The sequence below is a fragment of the Falco cherrug genome, chromosome 1, assembly GCF_023634085.1.
Source record: "Falco cherrug isolate bFalChe1 chromosome 1, bFalChe1.pri, whole genome shotgun sequence".
Lineage (NCBI taxonomy): Eukaryota > Metazoa > Chordata > Aves > Falconiformes > Falconidae > Falco > Falco cherrug.
In genome coordinates this window covers 108,504,130-108,521,828 of record NC_073697.1, presented here as the reverse complement: position 1 = coordinate 108,521,828, position 17,699 = coordinate 108,504,130, and the positions used below count along the sequence as shown (strand labels likewise).

The following is a 17,699-nucleotide window of genomic DNA, read 5'->3' as shown; positions in this document are numbered from 1 at the left end:
AATGGGGGTGAGGGAGCCTGCAGAATAAATAGTGCCTTCTGCAGACCTAGAAACAGCACAGGCTGGAGGACAACAATACAAAGGCCCTACAGTGACTCTGATAACCAGCATAATTCAGGAAGAGGTGTTGCGTTGCTCTTGTCTAATAAGACGAGAAATCAAATCTTGCTGTAGAGTCTTATGGCATAGGAAGGGCAGAGAAGCCTTAGTGCAAAGTCACAGGCCGTTCCTGTTCACAGTTAAAGCCCCTGTTGCCCCAGGCAAACACAGAGCCTGTCATCCTGCAGCTTTACAGTACTGAGATGTGACCAAAATAGCTCCACAACTTTACAGTGTGGCTAAAAATAGCTTGCAGGTCAGCTTTTTTTCTTAAAGGTAGTGGTGACATCAGTGGGAGAACACTCTTGCTGCTGTTCAGTGCAGGTACAACTGGGTAAACAAAGGGGAAACAGCAGCAGTTTAATTAACTAAGCAGCCTTGAGGAAAGAGGTGGTAAGGGGTGGGAAAGGACTAATGAGCTGCAGCAAGAGTGATGGACAGAAGCATCAAAGGCCTGGGCTGACCCTCTGCCACTGACACAAGTTAGTGTGTGTCCACACAGACAACTTCTCTCTGGGGTTGTATTTCCGTGATGTTTTAAGAGGCATCAGTCTGCCCATTTCTGTTGTCTTGTGACCCATGTCAGGATGTGTCACTGGACTGGCCAGCCAGCCAACAGCAGCGTGGTTCTTGCTCCTCATTTCCAGACAGTGAACACAGCTCATGACATCACCTCTGGCCAGTGGCAGATCAGAGGCTATGGCTGTGGCAATGTCAGGTGTGTTTTCCTATAGCCATTCAGCCAGAGAGTTGATCTTTTACAGTGCAGTTTGTGTGTGGAGAAATCTGGATTGCCCTTGGTTCTAGGGGCATTTTGGTATTTGTTCTTGATCCAAAAAGGGGCTGTTTTTAATGGGGTTGAACTGTCTGTTGTTGTAAAGCAAAGCTGCTCACCGTGATCCCCAGAGTTTTAGTCTTTGCTCTGTGTACTAAGTCTGGCTGTGAAGATAAGTCTCAGCCAAGTTTGGAAGTTAGTGCCTGATTTGAAATGTTACGGGAATCTAATGTAGGTTATGAGAGGTTTGCCTTGTCTGCAGCTGCCTGTGTTGCTGAGGGAAGTGTACTGCAGCAGGCTGTGCTAGCGAGAATTTCCTTTGTGCTGCAGGTTTCATGCCTAGTGATTTTTACGGTGCTGAAAGAGAAGGAGGAGGTGACAAAATTGTGAAAAATTGAGGCCAGGTCATTACTGTCAGACGAGGACAGAGTCCTGTAGCCAGTCAGATGTGACAGAACGCACTTGCTGATGCTGCTATTAGGAAGCTTGAGAGAAATGTGACTGAATGATAGCAGTGCGCATGTGCCTTTGGAGAAAGGAGGCTATCTGTAAGCTCTTGCAGTGCTTTTTCTCTGCCCAGCAACATCGTTGCTTTTCCTTGCCTTCTGCTTAAGCAGCTGTTCTGCATTTATGATAGGATCTATTCTTCATATAGGGCCGTCCTCACACTGAGCCATCTTCATTGTCACAGCAGTTACCTCTGATGAAGGACTGATAGGACCTTGGGTTTGCTTTGAGGAAGGGGGCAAAAGCACTGTAGCTGCTGTTCTCTTGCAGTAGTGTGAGCGCCTTGTAGGACCAGCCCCAGCCTCCACCTATGCAAAATGGCTCCTGTTGCTTTGAAAGAGGGAGACTTCAGCCGAATGCATCTCCAATTTGACAAGTATAGAGAGAATTATGCGCAAGATCAGCTCGCTAAGGATTTCATTTGATGCATAGCTAAGCTGAGCTGGAAGTCAGCTGCCAATAAAAAAGAGGAAGCTCTGCATCTTTGGTTGTGTGCTTCTAGTGTATTTTGAAGCTACAGGCCACGTTGACTGCAGACTGTAGTTAGAATAGGTTATAGGTAAAATCAACTTGGTACCACTACCAGGACCATGCACAGTTGTTTCTGAGCACTGCAATACAGTTCTGGCCACAGCCTGCTCCTTCCTTTCAGTGAGAGTTGCTCGCTGGTCTGCCCTGGTCCGCCCAGCTTGCAAATGTAGCTCATCAGTCTCTGTTTCTTTGCAAATGAGCTGTGCAGGTAAGAGGAGTAGGAGGAAGAGGAAGAGGCAGCTCTGCGACCTGCCCGTCCCAGCCAGTTGTAAAGGCTCTGTGCTGCTTAGGCTTTCCGGAGTTATTTGCCACGTGAGTCGTGGGGGTATAAAACTTTGTTGTTTCCCTAAGTGCTCTGCCTTTTGCAACAGGAGGTCATTTCCCAGTGGAGAAAACAGGCTGTTGATGTGGTAGGCAGTCAGCTTGTCGTTTGGACAAAATCCAGAGCCGATTAGTTTGGGCGCAGCAGTGTGCTAACACAGGCAGAATGCACCCAGACTGGCTCCTGGCTAGATAGCGTGGATCTCCCCACACTGCTCTCTGCCGTCCCTGCAGTTCAGCCTGAGCACAGGTCCCCCTCCTTGCCTGTGCTGGCATGCCCACAGTAAACCATAATTTGCACCCAGTGCTGCTTGCCTGTGTCTCGCTTGGTGGCAAACCCTCCCAAAGCAAATAGTGATTTGCTGGTCTGCACTGACTCAGCTATGCTGAAGGCAGGAATTGGAACTAAATCCGGTTCAGTAAAGTCTATAGGTTAAAGAACAGCCTTCCACAGCAGATACCGAGGCACTTGAAAGGAACTTGACTGTGTCCCAGGAAGTGGCGCTGAAGTGAGCAGCGCTGCATTAGGCAAGAGAGCCTACCCAGGAGCCATTAACCTCTCAACATCTGTAGCCCTGTGGTTGTAAGCACTGGGGGTTTTCTTCCCCTGCCTGCAGTTACTAGCTAGCAACTAGGAATTTAAAGGAATCTGGGCTGTCTTTAGGAAGCAAGTACCTACCCTTTGTCTCCTCTCAGGAAGCAAGGTCCTTCATTACAGCCTGTCATGGCAAGGGGCTCACAGATAAGAAGGAAGGACAGGAAACCTGCCGGACTTCACTTCTTTAGCAATTCCAAGTATTTTCCACCGTCTTAGCACTGTGAGTCAGCACTTCTAGAGCCTAGACTTGTTTACAGCAGCAGTCAGTGAGATGGCACTAGGTAGGTGGGATGTGGGGGAGAAACCCTTTGCCCAAGCACAAGTGGGGAAGTTACCGACTGTCTTTCCAAAACAGGACTAATGGGGAGCAGAGGACTGGGTACCCTGAATGGTAACTGCAGTGGAGCCATTTGCAGGGTAAGGAGTGTAAGGGAATCAGAATTTCACAAAGCTGTATATATTGTTTGTCTCAGTTTACTTAAAAAAAAGGACTTTGCAAATATTTGGGATTATCAGTATAGTGGGATAAAGGTAACACTTCCCACCTTAAGTGGTTATGGATTCATTTTGCATTGGCCTGGCCAGACTGGCTGCATGGCAGGAAGACTCCCAAAACTGTACAGGTAACAGACCAAACACTGAGGTTTCTATTCAGAGCCCATACCTGCACCGGAATAAGGAACATGAGCCATGGGATGTCTTGTATCGTTGCATGCAAGGCTTTTGCCTGTGCCTGGCTGGTCAGCCTGGATGGATCTCGTGGTAAAGGGAGGTAACATTGAAAATGGTATAGATTATTTTAGATCTGCAACCTCAGTTCTGCAAAGGTATTTATTTTGAAAATTCTAGTTTCCATAGCAATGTAGTGCTGTTCTCTCTCATGTCTCTCCTATTACTCTAGTCTTAGCAGCCATTAGATAAATTATCAGTGAGGCAAACCTTAGCATTTTTTTATCTTGAGTGATTTTATGTATGTTGGTTCCTTAGTGGATCAGAGCCAGTTAGTCAGGGATTGACTCATATCCTTTCCTGGGGCCAACACGAGGTCTATTGCAGTGTAAAGATGGTAATGAAGAATGAATATTATTGATTTGACTTGGTGTATTCCCTATGCTACTTTCCAATAGAGTGGGGGCCTTATATGTAGAATCCTGGTTCAATTCTAGATGAGCTATTATATTATGTCTTTAGATTTTACTTGTGATTTCACTATAGCTTCATTAGGACATATAGTCTTGTCGATATGTGTAGTAAATAACTTCTTTTCAAAGAGCTGCTGCGTACTGGGTATGCAGCTGCTCTTCTCTGCCCCAGAGGTGACTTCTGGTCACAGCTCCCCTTTCCCATTGCTAACAGAGCCAGCACTCATGGCTTGTTCCTTCTTTTTTGTACATACCAAAGGAAGAATGAAGCAGTTAAGAAAACAAAGCAAGCCCTTCTTTGTTCTTTTTTTGTTTCCTGGTGCATCTTGTCTTCCTGGTCAAGGAACTACTAGTCTTGCCAGAATAGTTATGTAGGTTGGAATGTAAAAATCACAGACTCAACCCTGCAGCAATGATGGCATGCAAAAAGCAAAGATGTAGAGATGATTTATTCTGATGGTGTAGTTTGCCTTTTAAGGAGATGGTTTAGTGAGTTCTTTTGCCTATATGAACTGTATCTCCACCTGGGGAGCTATGCCAGAAGAGCTGCTCTACAACCCCTTTGCTGCGAACAACAGCCTTTGTCCTGTAATTCAGTCCTCATGAGTAGGTGAGCAGTGAAGTAAAGAAACTGTGTGGGAGAACGAGAGTGGCACTGTGGACCAGATTCCAAGATAAGGAGGTAGGGCTAAAGATGAGGTGAGAGTTAGCCTTTGACTGCATTCTGCAGTGTTGTCGCTTAGCTACTGAAATACCTGAATTTTATAAATTGGAGCTTAGATCCTTTAAGTTGAGGATGCAAGAACCCCTCTGCGGAATCTAGATGTTAACTGGCATCTACTGTGTGGTGATCACTGCTTGCCTCACTGGCCATTACTGGTCTCTGGTGCCTTGTGCTTTCCTCCATGTCTACCTAGAGCCATCAACTGTCTTGTTTATATTCAGTTCATGAATTCTTGTGAGTTACTGGTTTTATTATGAGTAAATGCTGCCTCCCACTTCTCTTTGAGCTCTCTAGGTGCTGGATACCTAGCAGAAATAGTCTCTCAAATCCTAAAAGGTAGGAGCTCACTTGTGCCCTGAAGATGATAGATAATAATCCTTCCAAAACCTTTATTTTAGATGTCAAATATTTACTTTTAGCTGAATTATGCCCATTCTTTGAGAATACTAATAATACTTTGCTCTTCACAGTGTTGCATATCAGTGAATGCCATATATATTATATGCAAAGCATTAAAAGGTGGCTGCTTATCTTTCAATTTAACTTTTTTTTCCCCCCTTCATGTTCTTGTGTTCCTATGTTTTGAGATAAGGTGAACAAAAGTTCTCAAACTCCTATCTCTAGGCTATGGGTTCTGTAATACCTTCACTGTGGACTCTTTGATTTACTCCCTCAGAGGTGAATGGTCCCAGTCGTCTTAATTTTCCTTCGGACAAGGACTCTTCTCAATCCCTAATTCTTGTAGTTAACTGCCACTGCCTTGTGTCATATAATGAAACAGCAATCTTAGTAATAACTCAAATAATAACCCTTCCAGATTCATTATTCTGCCAGTGCTGGGCATTGTTAACATTGGAGACCCTGAGTCCAAACACAAGTATTGAAGTCCCTGCATGCAAGATGCAGGCATGCCCCATGCATATTTTAAAAATAATAATTAAAAAATCCCCGTTTCAAAATAGCTGCTTGGTATCCAAAAGGCATGAGAACAAAATGTAAGTGACTAGCGACCTTGTGACTGTTGTGTTGTATAACAAGATAAAAAGTGCTTGGGATTTGTGGATTGAGCTTTTTCTCGTTTGTCTTCCAGAGGTCAAAGTCTGCTGCAAGCAGTGACTGACACAATCCCCCATGTAAGTCGGGCTGGGCTGCCTGTGCGTCAGATCGTAACAGCAGGGCAGTTTTTGCAAGAGCACCTTGGAAGGTGTTTGTGCAGATTTCTCTGTGGTTGTTGTGATGATCCTAGGAAGCAGGAGGAGATCCAGAACTGTTTGAAAGCCCAGAGCCAAGATTCTTTGAAATCCCAGATGAGGAATGATGGGAGATTTGGCTGAAGCCAACCTGCTAGCCCGCCTCCTGTGCTGCTGCTACTATGTGTCCAAGAAGCTGCCTCCAGTTTATGTGATTGCACTCTAGTAAACAATTTTTCATGCAGATATAGGCAGCAGATGTTACCCATGCCTGTGTGAACAATGTGTTTACAACAGGGAACGTTCCTCAGATCTAGTCCTGTTAAACAATGGATGTAGCCACCAGAAAGAAGTCCCACTGGTTACAGCCATTCTGTTACAGCTTGCTCAGAACACTTTGAAGGGTGGTCACACTATCCCTCTTCGGACACTCGAGGGGATTGACTCACAAATATGAGCAAAATAAAATTAGATGGCTTAAGTGGCTGCAACCCCAGCTGTGTCCTCACTGCTCGATTCCCAGAAGGGGTCATCCCTGCAGCAGGGTTGGCTGTAGAAGGCGAGTCGCAAGCGCTGCAGTGACAGCTCCTTCTTAAAGGGTGTTAATACTTGTCCAGCTCCTCTGTGAAACAGTTCAGGAAGCTTAACCAGAATAAAAATGTGCCCTTTTTCATCGAAGAACTGCCTGTCAGTTTAATTTCTCAAATGGGCTCAAAGAAGCACCAGTGCTGCTGTGAGGGCAGGGCAGAGGCAGGCAGGCAGAGGGAGAGATTACCTTCCCTTTTGGGAGCAGCTAGCCATTACGTCAGTTTTGCTGCCTCCCAAAACTATGCCCTATGGTTATTTTTGGTGCTGGGCTGCCTTTATTTTCTGGAGAGTGAATGAAGGATTAATTTAGTGTTCTTGTGGCATTTGGAAGTAAAGTTTTCAGGAAAAAGCCCACCTTAATTCAGCATGTGCTGTTAGGTGGAAATGCTTAAATTGTTAGGGATGGGAAAGACAAGCATCCATACTATCCATTCCTACAGTTTAGTTCAGTGTTAAAAAGCAGCCAAAAAAAATGTATTTAAGACCTCTAACCCAAAGTCTACTATTAAGCTGTCTTGAGAGAGAGAAATCTTTCAAGAGACCGGGTTTGTACCTATAAATAATGTACACAGCAGAGTACAAAAATGGAATTGAGGAGAGGCTCCACCTTACCTGAGCATAATTGTGAAGGCTGGTATTGTGAGCTCTGTGAGGACAGCTGCACTGCTGGACAAGCAGAAGGCTGCAAGGTGCACTGTCACCCCGTCCTCCGTCTTGACTAAACTACTTCTGAGATCTGAGTCTTCCTCCCGCATATGAATATCAGCTGGTAAATCCTGACTGCATTGTACTGAAATACGTTAGATTTCAGGGGCCAAATGTGGCAAGGTTTTGAATAGTATGGTTATAAGCATTCTTGGAACGAAACATCTGCTTGAGTGCTTTGTTAGGTTGGATGTGTTAGAATATAGAGAAATTTGCAAGTCTGAACCATTGCTATTAATGAAAACACTGTGGCAAAAAATGTAAATAAATGCCACACGTACTTCGTATAAGAACCTTTCCCAATATCTCTAAATACGGTAATTTTGATGTTTCCTAATCCTGAGTTTCAAACAGCAGACAGACACAAGAAATATTACAAAGCCAGCACTTTTCACAGATTAATTTTATAGTTTCAGTTTTAACTGACCTGAAAATACTCGATGGAAATTAAATACAGTGTCTTAGGGGTTGCCTTTGAAAGGAAATTATTTGTTCTTAGAAAATCACTAGAATAGCTTCTCAGTTGAACTGCATTTTCATATGAACTCAAAACTCATCTTGGGTCAAGACTCTCCAGGAAAACTTTCTCATGATTTCTGTAGCAGTTGATTCATTCCTTGCTGCCTTCATTTTGCAGCTTTAAATGGCAGGTTCTCTGAAAAGCCATCTACTTCAAAGCTTTTATAAAAGAAAGCTTTGAATAAATTACTGAGTAAGAAATTATGCTGGCTGTGCCCAATTTTGTGCCTGGATGTGGGAATACTTGGCACTGGGTGTGGAATTCCGAGGAAAATGACCTCTTTCCTTTGCATGAGACCCTGCTGGCTTGCCAAAGAGCAGTAAGAAGGAAAACTCCTGCGGATAAGGAGGCACAGAAATCTCCCTTTTCCGCAGAGAACGCATCCTGAGCAACTGTTAAACATTAATATGCAGTGTAACTGGTGCAACGTTGTGCTAACGATGGGATTAATAGAGACTGTGGATTCTGAAGACTACATGTCCCAGCATGGCAGGTAGGAGACACCAGGCCACAGCGCTGCATGCTGGAACTTGTAGTACCGCTAAAATTCATCTGCATTAGGCAGGGCGGTGACCCAGCTTGCAGACACGTGTGCAGTTGGCCACCTCACAGTGTGGGATGCTGGCTGTGTTGCTGAAGGGGATGGGCCCCAGGTTCTATTATTATTCAGGATTTTTTTTTAATCTGTTTTTGCAGGCTTTTGATAATACAGTGACATTGTGACACTTCCAAGCAGCAAAAGAGTTGCTTTGTCTTACACAAAGAGACAACCCACTGCCTTCTGTATTTAGATGTCTGGTATATGTGTGTGAAGAGCTGATTTGTCCGTAACTGTTTGCTTTCTTCAGAGTCTTTTGAAGTTTATGTCTTTAAGCCAGTTCCCTATATTAAAAATAAATTCTTCCAAGCCACCAATAAAATGTCAACCATGATTAAAGCCTGACTCCTCATTTTAAGACTTGTCTCCTAAGCAATGTGAGGTCACTCTATGAGTCAGCGTTTGAAAGGACCGTTATTCCTGAGAGCATGGGTAAAGCCCAGAGTTCATAGTTGCTTGCTTAAATTGTTTCACCGCATTTTAAATTGCTTTGCATTGTGCTGAAAGAAACGGAAACTGCAGGGCCAGTTTGGCACGGAACTTGCGATGTTTCAGGCACCTCAAATCTGGAAAAAATCCTTAGTGTTAACATAGAAGTTGGCATTTCTGGCAGGATGATTTTTACCTCCTATGTATTAAAGAGGGGTGGAGCAGCAAACTGTGCTTGAGGCATAAACTTTCAGGTGTGTTCTGTTGAAATAAAACTTGGGAACTGTAAAATCCCTGGGAAAGGGCTTTGTCCTTTGTACAGTGCCCAGCAGAACAGAGCCAAAGTCTCATAGGGCTTTCTGCACACAGGAACTTTATTAATGAATTTTGTTTATTAAAATGCTGCAGGGCATGAAAGCTGCAAGTGCAAGCCCTGAGAAGCAAGGAAATACTATTTTTAAGATCATCTGTGCAGCCTGTTTATTCTTTTTGTGTATGTTAATTCTAACAGTCTTTAATTACATGATCGCATTTTCTTTTGTTGCTCTTCCTCCTCCTTTGCTGTGGTGCACACTGTATTTGGAGGTAATTAATCACACCAGAATAATGAATAGCACAGAGTAGGGCTTGCCTCTGACTCCAGCCTGTATGTGTCAATCCTGTGTCTCTCCATCCCTCTATCTGCCCTTTTCCTACCCCCCTAATTACACTGGGTTCCTCACTGCTCTGCATGCAAACCAACCCCCTTTGTCCCGCTGCTGCCGGGGTGTCCATGGAGACCCCTGGGGTCTGTGCCTTCACCTCGGTAGTGAGGGCGGCAGTGGGGAGGCTGTCAGAGGGGAAGGTCCAGCTGGTCTTTTGGCGGTGGAGCCCACTGGAAGCAGAGGCAGTTCAGGCCATTTAGCTGCGGGACACCCCTCCGAACACGCTGCGGTGAGGATTACCGGGGGCCTGGAACGGTATCCAATCTGTTACAGATTTTGACAAGTTTCAAGTTGTCTCCCACTCTCAGTCTTCCCAACAACCTGACTGTGATATTTTTTTATTACGCATCGGTCCCAATCTCCAGCGCCTCCCTCGGAAGAGGCCAGGAGTGGTAGTTGGAACCCACTTTTCCCCCTCCAGAGGTGGCAGCGGGCTGGGCCGGGGGCGGGGGGGCCGCCGTGCGCCCCGGGCTGCGCCGCCGCCGGGCGGTCTGCGGGGGGAGCCCCGGAGCAGCTCGTCCCGCCGCCTTCCCGAGGGCGCTGCCGCTGCTCCCCGGTTCTCCGGGACTGCGGCTGGCAGCCCGGCAGCTGGCGGTGTGCCTGCTCCGCGGCCCTGGCCGCAGCCCCTCCGCCACGGCCCTGCGCCGCCCCCCTATCCCCTCCACCCCGCCCGGCTGCGGGGCGTGGGTCCTCCGCTCGCTGACGGTCAAACGGGGCTTTGCTGCAGCCCGGGCCGCCCCCGCCCGGGTGTCCCCGCAGCGAAGCCCCGCTGGGATACACGCCGCTGCCCCCCGGGAGGCGAGGCCGCGGAGCGGGGCAATGGAACACCCCATTCGTGTGGCGGCGGCGGCGCGGGGCCGCCCGCCAGGCTCCGAGGCCTGACTCAGCGGCAAGAGCAGGGCAAGACGGCGGCTCCGGCGCGGCCCCGTTTTCCGCCTCGGCCGCGTTTGCACGGGGAGCGGGGCGAAGCCACCCCCGCCCTCCGGCGGCCCCGTCGCCGGCAGCGCGGCCTCACCTGCCCGCTGCCCCCCGCGGAGCGGGGCGGCCAGGCGGGGCCCGCCCGGGCTGCGCCGCGATGGCCGGGCCAGCTCTCTCCGCACCGCCTCGCCTCGCCTCTCCGCCGGGCGGCCGGGGCGGGGCGGGGGGCGGGCGCGGCGGCGCGGCTCGCTGATTGCAGGGCGGGCGCTGCCAGTCCGCCGCCTCCCCCGCGCCAGCCGCGTCCCAGCGCCGGAGCCGCACGGCCCAGCAGCGAGCGCCCAGCCCGGCCCGGCCCCGCCAGCCGCCCCCCATGGAGGAGCAGCCCCATCACCACCACCACCACCATTACTACTACTACGGCCACCACCACCACCACCCGCAGAGCGCCTACCTGCCGCCGCCCGACGGCCGAGCCCAGCCCAAGCCGCCGCTCCGACACGAGCACAAGCACGGCGGCCCGCAGCACCAGGAGGCGCCGAAGCGGAGAGCAGGTCGGGGCGGGCGGCGGGCCGGGGCCTGTGACCTTCGCGGGGCGGCGGCGGGGCCCTCCTCCTCCGCCGCCGCCGCCGCCTCCTCCCCCGGCCCGGCTGGAAGCTTCTCCGCCGCGCTGGGGCCGCTTCCTGTCCGCCATGTTGGGGCCGGCGCGGTTGCGGGAGCCGCGGGGCCCGCCGGCACCGCCGCCGCCCGCCGGGCACGTGGGGCGGCCCAAGGGGCGCTGCCCCCCGGCGGGGCCGCGCCGCGCCGGGGGGGAGGAGGGGGCGGCCGGGGGGCGACCCGCCGCTTAAAAATTGATGAGCGTGAAAATCAATGAGTCAGATAAGGCGGAGGGGCCCCGGCCCGGCCCGGCCGGCGGGAGCGAGGAGGCGGCGCGGCCTGGCGGGGCCCCGGCGCTGCCCGGGGGGCTGCGGCCGCCTCCTCCCTGCGCGGCCACCGCCCGGCGCCGGGGGGGGCGCAGGAGCGGGCGCGGGGCGGTCTCGGCGGGCCGGCCGGCCGGCCCAGGGGCTGGCGGAGCCGGCGGCGTACCGGCGCGCTGGCCGGGCGGCAGCACCGCAGAGGCGGTGGCCGGGCAGCCCTGGCCGCGGCGGGGGGGCTGCTCCCGGGCGGGCCGGGCCCCCACCTCGCTTCGGGGGGGCTCCGCGGTGGCTGGGAGGACCCCGCCGGGGGGCTCGTGTGGTCGCAGAGGGCGAGCGTGGTGGCAAGAGCAGCCGGAATACTATGCAGCTTATATATATATATATATATATTTATGTGTGTATATATATATATATTTTTTTTTTTCCTTAAAATGCCCGTGTACATCATGGGGCGGGCGAGGGGCAGGGAGCTGGCACCGGGAGCTGGCTCCGGGGGCTGGCCATGGCGGCTCACCTCCGCAGCGGGCAGCGAGCGCCCTGGGTAGGCACATGCTAAAATAAGTTCCCGAGCACAAAATAAGTTGAGTAGTCATTTTGCTGTACGCAGTGTGCCCAGGGTTTTTAATATGTGCTTACTCTGACACCCCTCCCTTGCCAGATATGAAACCATTTGGGGGTTGCTAAATACTCTTCACCTGTTTGTTTTGATGTTTTATTTTAATTTTTTTCTTCTTCCTCAATTCCGGTTGCTGCACCTCGGTGTCCAGGCCAGAGCTAGCTGTGCCAAATGTTGATTTGGAGAAAACTCTGGCAGCTGAGTTGTGAATACTTGAAAATTGGAACTAGAAACTGCTGACACACTGACTTACTGAAATGGATTTTGTTCTTCATTTTATTCTTTTGCTCCTCATCTGCATTGGTCTTATGACCACTCTTATTGTTTTGTTTCATTAACGAGTAGTGTCAGAAGTCTTGAGTCATACAAGGTCAGCTATAATGCATTGCTTTTTAGAAGGCTTCCTCTGCACGTTATTCTGAAATACTTGATTTTTAGTCCTTGACTCAGCTGGGAATCCCATCCTGTTGCTTTTCTCTGAGATGAAGTATTGATGGTTAATACTCTTAGCAGCATATTTGAAAGTTATAGTGGAAGTTGTGGTGGTTACAGATACTTGCTTGTAGTAAAATCCTTTTTGATCCCTCTCAGCAAACTCAGTTGTGGAATTTCTGTAAAGGTTCCTACAAGGATTCTTGTGTTCCCGACTTGCACAGAACTTGAGCAGTTACATCTGCCAGACATCTGAGGCTCCAGGATATGAGGATAACAATGATTTTTAGTATAGCAGTTAATTTTAACAACATCGGCAACAACAAAAACGTTCTTTTTCAAGCTGGAGCTTTGCCTGCTCTTGTTCTTGGGGGACTCCGTGCGCTGTGCTGACTGCACGCCGTCACGGCTGCAGATGAAGCCTTAGGTGGGTCAGTTGTTGTGGGAGATGTAAGGCTTTCCACCCTCGGGAAGGAGGACGGATGAGTCAGAGGAGGAGCGAGGAGGATAGCGCTGTTCCAGGAGGAGCGGGTGCAGTAGGAGGGAGTCCCTCTGCTCGGTCCACAGCTGGAATGTATTTGTTGAGCTTGGGTACAATGTGCTCTTCCCATTTCTCAGTGAAGGCTTCTCTTGGGGCATTGTAGCCAGGGTCCTCGAAAGCAATAGGTCTCTGGCCAGAGATTTTTAAAAAAGAAAAATTTTTAAAAAAGGAAGGTGAGTTGATTCAGTCTGGACTATCATGGGCTTCCAGCTCCACTTGAATTGCACTCTCAAGATTCACTCCAGAACCGTAAGGCCTAGAAATGAACTTAAGAAGCAAAAAGGAAAGCTGAGTGTACAGCATAATCTCACGGTTTGATGAGTTGGAGCCCTCAGCAAGTATGTTATTTCTTGGGTGTTAAGCTAGTAGCAGGTCTCCCAGGGACTCTGAAATACCAGAATTTCTCAGTGGGTAGGAAACTTGTTGCTGGTAGTGGTGGAAGGGTTTCTTCTCAGTTTTATCACCTTCTCAATGCTAAAGAGCACATGTAGGGCAGTGTTGGTTTCTGTCTAAAAATGAAGTGAGGAGATGCGGTCACCCTACCTTCCCTCCACCTTCCAGCTGTACTTACCCATGTCCTTTTGGAAAGCTGCTTTTTTTTTCCTTTTTTTCCCCCCCTTTTACTAGACTTTACTAGAGATGACGTTTGGGAGGTGGGTGGGGAGAAGGGGTGCTGGTGTTTCAGGTCTGGGAGCTTGATGGAGATGATAGGAGTTGGCCCTTGTTCACAGTATAGATTCTGAACCTCAACAAATCCTGTAGCAAAGGCAGCAGATCCCTCTGTCTTGAAGCATCCTGGGAATTAATTTTTTTTTTCCTCTATGTGACCTGGAAATAGTAGCTGATGAAATAGCTCTTCAGCTTGCCAGTGATCTTCAGTGCAGTATATTTTCTTCACGTAATATCTGTATATTCTTTTGCTTTGTTTTGTTATCCTGACTGTCTGCTTTTCTTGCTGTGCTTTCCAGCAAATAAGCATATGCTTTTGTACATCAGAGACTAGATGTTTTCCTATTTTAAAATGTCTGCTTGAGGAAACTGGACATGTTAGGGCTGATTACAGCTTTCTGCAATCGGAAGTTTAGCATTTCACATTCTAACTCTTGCCTTTTGTTGGTTTTGGCTTTCTTCTAGGCTACGGAGAGCTAAATGGTAATGCAGGAGAAAGAGAAGCATCATTAAAGGGCCTGTGCTCTGATGAAACCGCCACCCCAGGATCCAGGGTACCCAATGGCAGCCAGCAGCTTGTAGACACTAACGTGACCCCAAAGCAGACTGTGAAGGCCAGTGCTTTGGGGAAAGCTGGAATCAAAACCAAGAACTTCATTCAGAAAAATAGCATGGACAAAAAGAATGAGAAGTCCTATGAAAATAAACTTAGAGAAAGCCAGTCCTCAGACAAGCCAGAGGGAGTGTCTATCCCAAACGGTGTGGTCACCAGTAATTCTAGCTATATCACAAATGGCTACGTAGGCAAAGGGGCCGATAATGATGGTAGCGGCTCCGAGAGTGGATATACTACGCCTAAAAAACGGAAAGGCAGGCGCAACAGTGCCAAGGGTTGTGAGAACTTGAATCTAGTACAGGACAAAATAATGCAACAGGAGGTCACTGCACCAACCTTAAAACAGGAACTTGAGAGTTTCAAACCTGATTATAGTGAACAAAAAGGGAACCGAATTGAAAATACTAAGCCTGTCTGGAAATACGAGGCTGGGACTGGTGGAGCAGGCCGGGGAAAGCCTGGGCTTGGGGATGTACAGCGAAAAAACTCTGATGCCAAACCTGGGATTAGCAGCAAGAAGTTTGATGACCGGCCCAAAGGCAAGCACGCATCATCGGCTACATCTAAAGAGGATTCATGGACCTTATTTAAACCACCCCCAGTTTTTCCAGTGGACAATAGCAGTGCTAAAATTGTTCCCAAAATAAGTTATGCAAGTAAAGTTAAAGAAAACCTCAACAAAGCAGCTCAAACCCCATCCACGTCGTCTTCGTCATCTTCGTCATCTGCCGGGGAAACTCAGGCCCAAACATCAAGTCGACTATCCCAAGTCCCCATGTCTGCTATGAAATCTGTTACTTCTGCGAGCTTCTCGAATGGGCCAATTCTAGCAGGGACTGATGGAAGTGTGTATGCTCCAGGGACCCAGCCACTGCTCTCAACTGCTGCTAGTACTGTACCATCAGCCTCCTCTGAGTCAGTACCCCAGGACATGAGTACAACTTCAACAGCCCTCGAACAAAAGAAATCTAGCCTTTTTATCTACCCTTCAAATATGCAAACTGTGCTTGTGGGTACAGCGCAAGTTGATTTCCCATCGCAGACGAATCAGCAGAACCTGGGAGATATCTTCCAGAATCAGTGGGGCTTGTCTTTCATAAACGAGCCCAGCGCTGGACCCGAAACTGTTGTGGGGAAATCTGCGGATAATCAGTTAACGGAAGTGACATTTCAAGGGGAATATCCTGCCACTTTGGTTTCACAGTGTGCTGAAATCATTCCCTCAGGAACTGAACAACCTGTGTTTCCTAAGGCTTATGAGCTGGATAAACGGACTAGCCCTCAAATTCTTAGTGCTATTCTTAAGCCTGGGACTGCTGTTGAGGGTGGTGTCTTAGCTTTGGAGTCGCATCACACAGGTGACCTACAAAAGGCAGACACCAGTAGCCAAGGTGCTTTAGTGTTTCTTTCAAAAGACTATGAAATAGAGAATCCTCTGGCCTCTCCTACGAACAATTTGCTAGCCTCCGCCAAAGAACAGAGGTACCAGAGAGGCCTAGAAAGGAAAGATAGCTGGGGTTCTTTTGACCTGAGGGCTGCTATTATATATCACACTAAAGGTAATGGCTTAACTTGCTGCCTAAGGGCAGTCTCTTCTCTTTTTTTTTTTTATTTTTTTTATTTTACTGTTTTTTAAGTGAAATATTCTAACATGATATATTCCTTACAGCGATTCGGGGTGTTTTAAAAATAAGCTCCTTGCTTGCATATCTCTAATGGCAATAATGGTTTGGGAAAGTTATTCAAAAGGTTGTTTAATTAATGTCAAGAGGTATTTGTTTCCCTATTCCTGTGGACAAGCGTAAGTGATGTTGATAGGGATGATACTTAACTGGTGTGTTTTACATTTTAATTCCTATGGAATGAGCAGGTCCTTCTAGGCTTCTCAGATTTAAATGTGTAGGTTCATCTGCTCTGTTCCAGCTTTACCAGGTGATATTCTGTCCCTGAAAAGGCTTCATGGTCTGTACTCACACCTCTGCCACCAAAGTGTTGCAGCTTTTCCCTTGGGCAGATCAGGGCCTGAAATCATGACTTTGAAGGAGGAAAAAAATTATTCCTACAGCTTTTCATGGTGTGATTTATCTTAGTTTTTTAAGCAAACCACACATACATGCTTTTCCCCTGCCCTTACTGAGTATGATGGGCAACAGCAAGACAAGTCTTTGCTTATCAACTCTTCTGTAAGCTGCAGATTGAATTCTCTCATTGCCTTTGTAGGCCAAATCTTTCAGGTGATTTTATTGCTTTCATGGAGTCCTTTGTAGTCCAGCTCCTTTTTTTTCCTGATTTTTTGAGACTGAAATGACTCAGACATGATACAGACACTGTAACTGGGAATGAAGAGAGGGAGGCCTGTGGGATGGCTTGCTTACACTTTAGCCTCAGCTCCAGAAGCTCTGAGGTCTTGCAGCAGTTCTTGGCTTTTGGTCCTGGCTCAGTGTGAACAGGAGCCTGGTTGCGTGTTCCCTTTTGGCACGGTTACTTACCTACCGTTGACGAACGCAGGGGCAGTTCCTTCTTTATTGGTGTGTGTCCGCACCCTTCCCTCTCACTGCATCCCCCTACCCTGAAGGGAAAATGTAATCATCCATTTCTTGTTTACTATTCCACATACATATGTGGATAATGTCTTGCTCCCCTCTGCAGAGTGGTTGGCATTGCTGTGTTTTGAGCCACCACAAAGTTCTTAAATTAGCTGTTCACAAACTCTTGTGTATAGCATACAGAAACTTAGATGCCATCCTTTAGTAATAGTAAGGCCAGTCATTTAAAAATAATAACTCCAGGTATTTTCTTCCAGGTCACCTCTCTCACAATGTTACGTTTTAAGCTCTAGTGTTCTCGAGAACAGCGTTCATCAATTGATTTTACCTGGCTCTTCTACCTTCCATCCAGTCTATCCCAGTATTAAAAAGAGCTTTCAGTTCTCATTTCTTGTGTCTGCCTGCAGCCTCAATCCCAGTTTCCCATCAGAAAATGGGGGTACCAGAAGGCATAGCATGGTGTAGAAGGGAAGTCCTAGGCAGTCCTTTTCTTAAGTTTGCAGTTCTGGTCTCTTTGGTTTTGTCAGCCTGAACTTGCTTGCAGAAAAGCAACTCTGTACAGCCACAGCAAGACTCATCAGCACGCTCTTTCTCACTAGCTGTGTGAAAGACAGACCAGAGTAAAACAATAGTAACAACAGGAAAATAAAGAACACTCCCTTCCCATGTCCTCTTAAGGAGGTGTTAACTTCAGAGTCTGGCTGTGTTTAGTTGTCTAAACACAGGGGTTAATGCCATTCAATGGCAAGAACAGACACCTAAAGCACTCCTTAAAATACCGTTTTCTGCTCATTTGCTCTTGCTTTGAGCATGCAGAGCAAGCACCCTTGTGATGCCCTGGGGAAGCAGTTCCTGCCCCACTGCTCCTCTGTGCCCATTTATTTTTTGGGCTGTATCTGTGCCAGCTTCAAAGTGTTACTTGGGGGTAAAACATGATGGATGTTTCTGATCGGTGTGTTGTCATTAATGCAGTGATAAGGGTGCTCCAAGCAGCTTCAGCGTGTCTTTCTCCTACT

The 17,699-nt window shown here is 48.2% G+C and overlaps 1 protein-coding gene across 2 annotated transcripts in view; it reads left to right on the top strand.

Moving 5' to 3' along the window:
• The window catches only part of NUFIP2 (nuclear FMR1 interacting protein 2), a 36,825-nt gene that overhangs the window by 9,734 nt on the left and 9,392 nt on the right, over positions 1 to 17,699 (top strand). Inside the window, exons 1-2 of one of the 2 annotated variants that reach the window (XM_055717955.1) lie at positions 10,607 to 10,900; positions 13,987 to 15,696. In XM_055717955.1, coding sequence (XP_055573930.1) covers positions 10,720 to 10,900; positions 13,987 to 15,696 — 1,891 coding nt within the window. In that variant the 5' untranslated portion in view covers positions 10,607 to 10,719. Of the gene's footprint in view, positions 1 to 10,606; positions 10,901 to 13,986; positions 15,697 to 17,699 lie in introns of those variants that run through there. The other variant, XM_027806400.2, reaches the window with a different exon arrangement.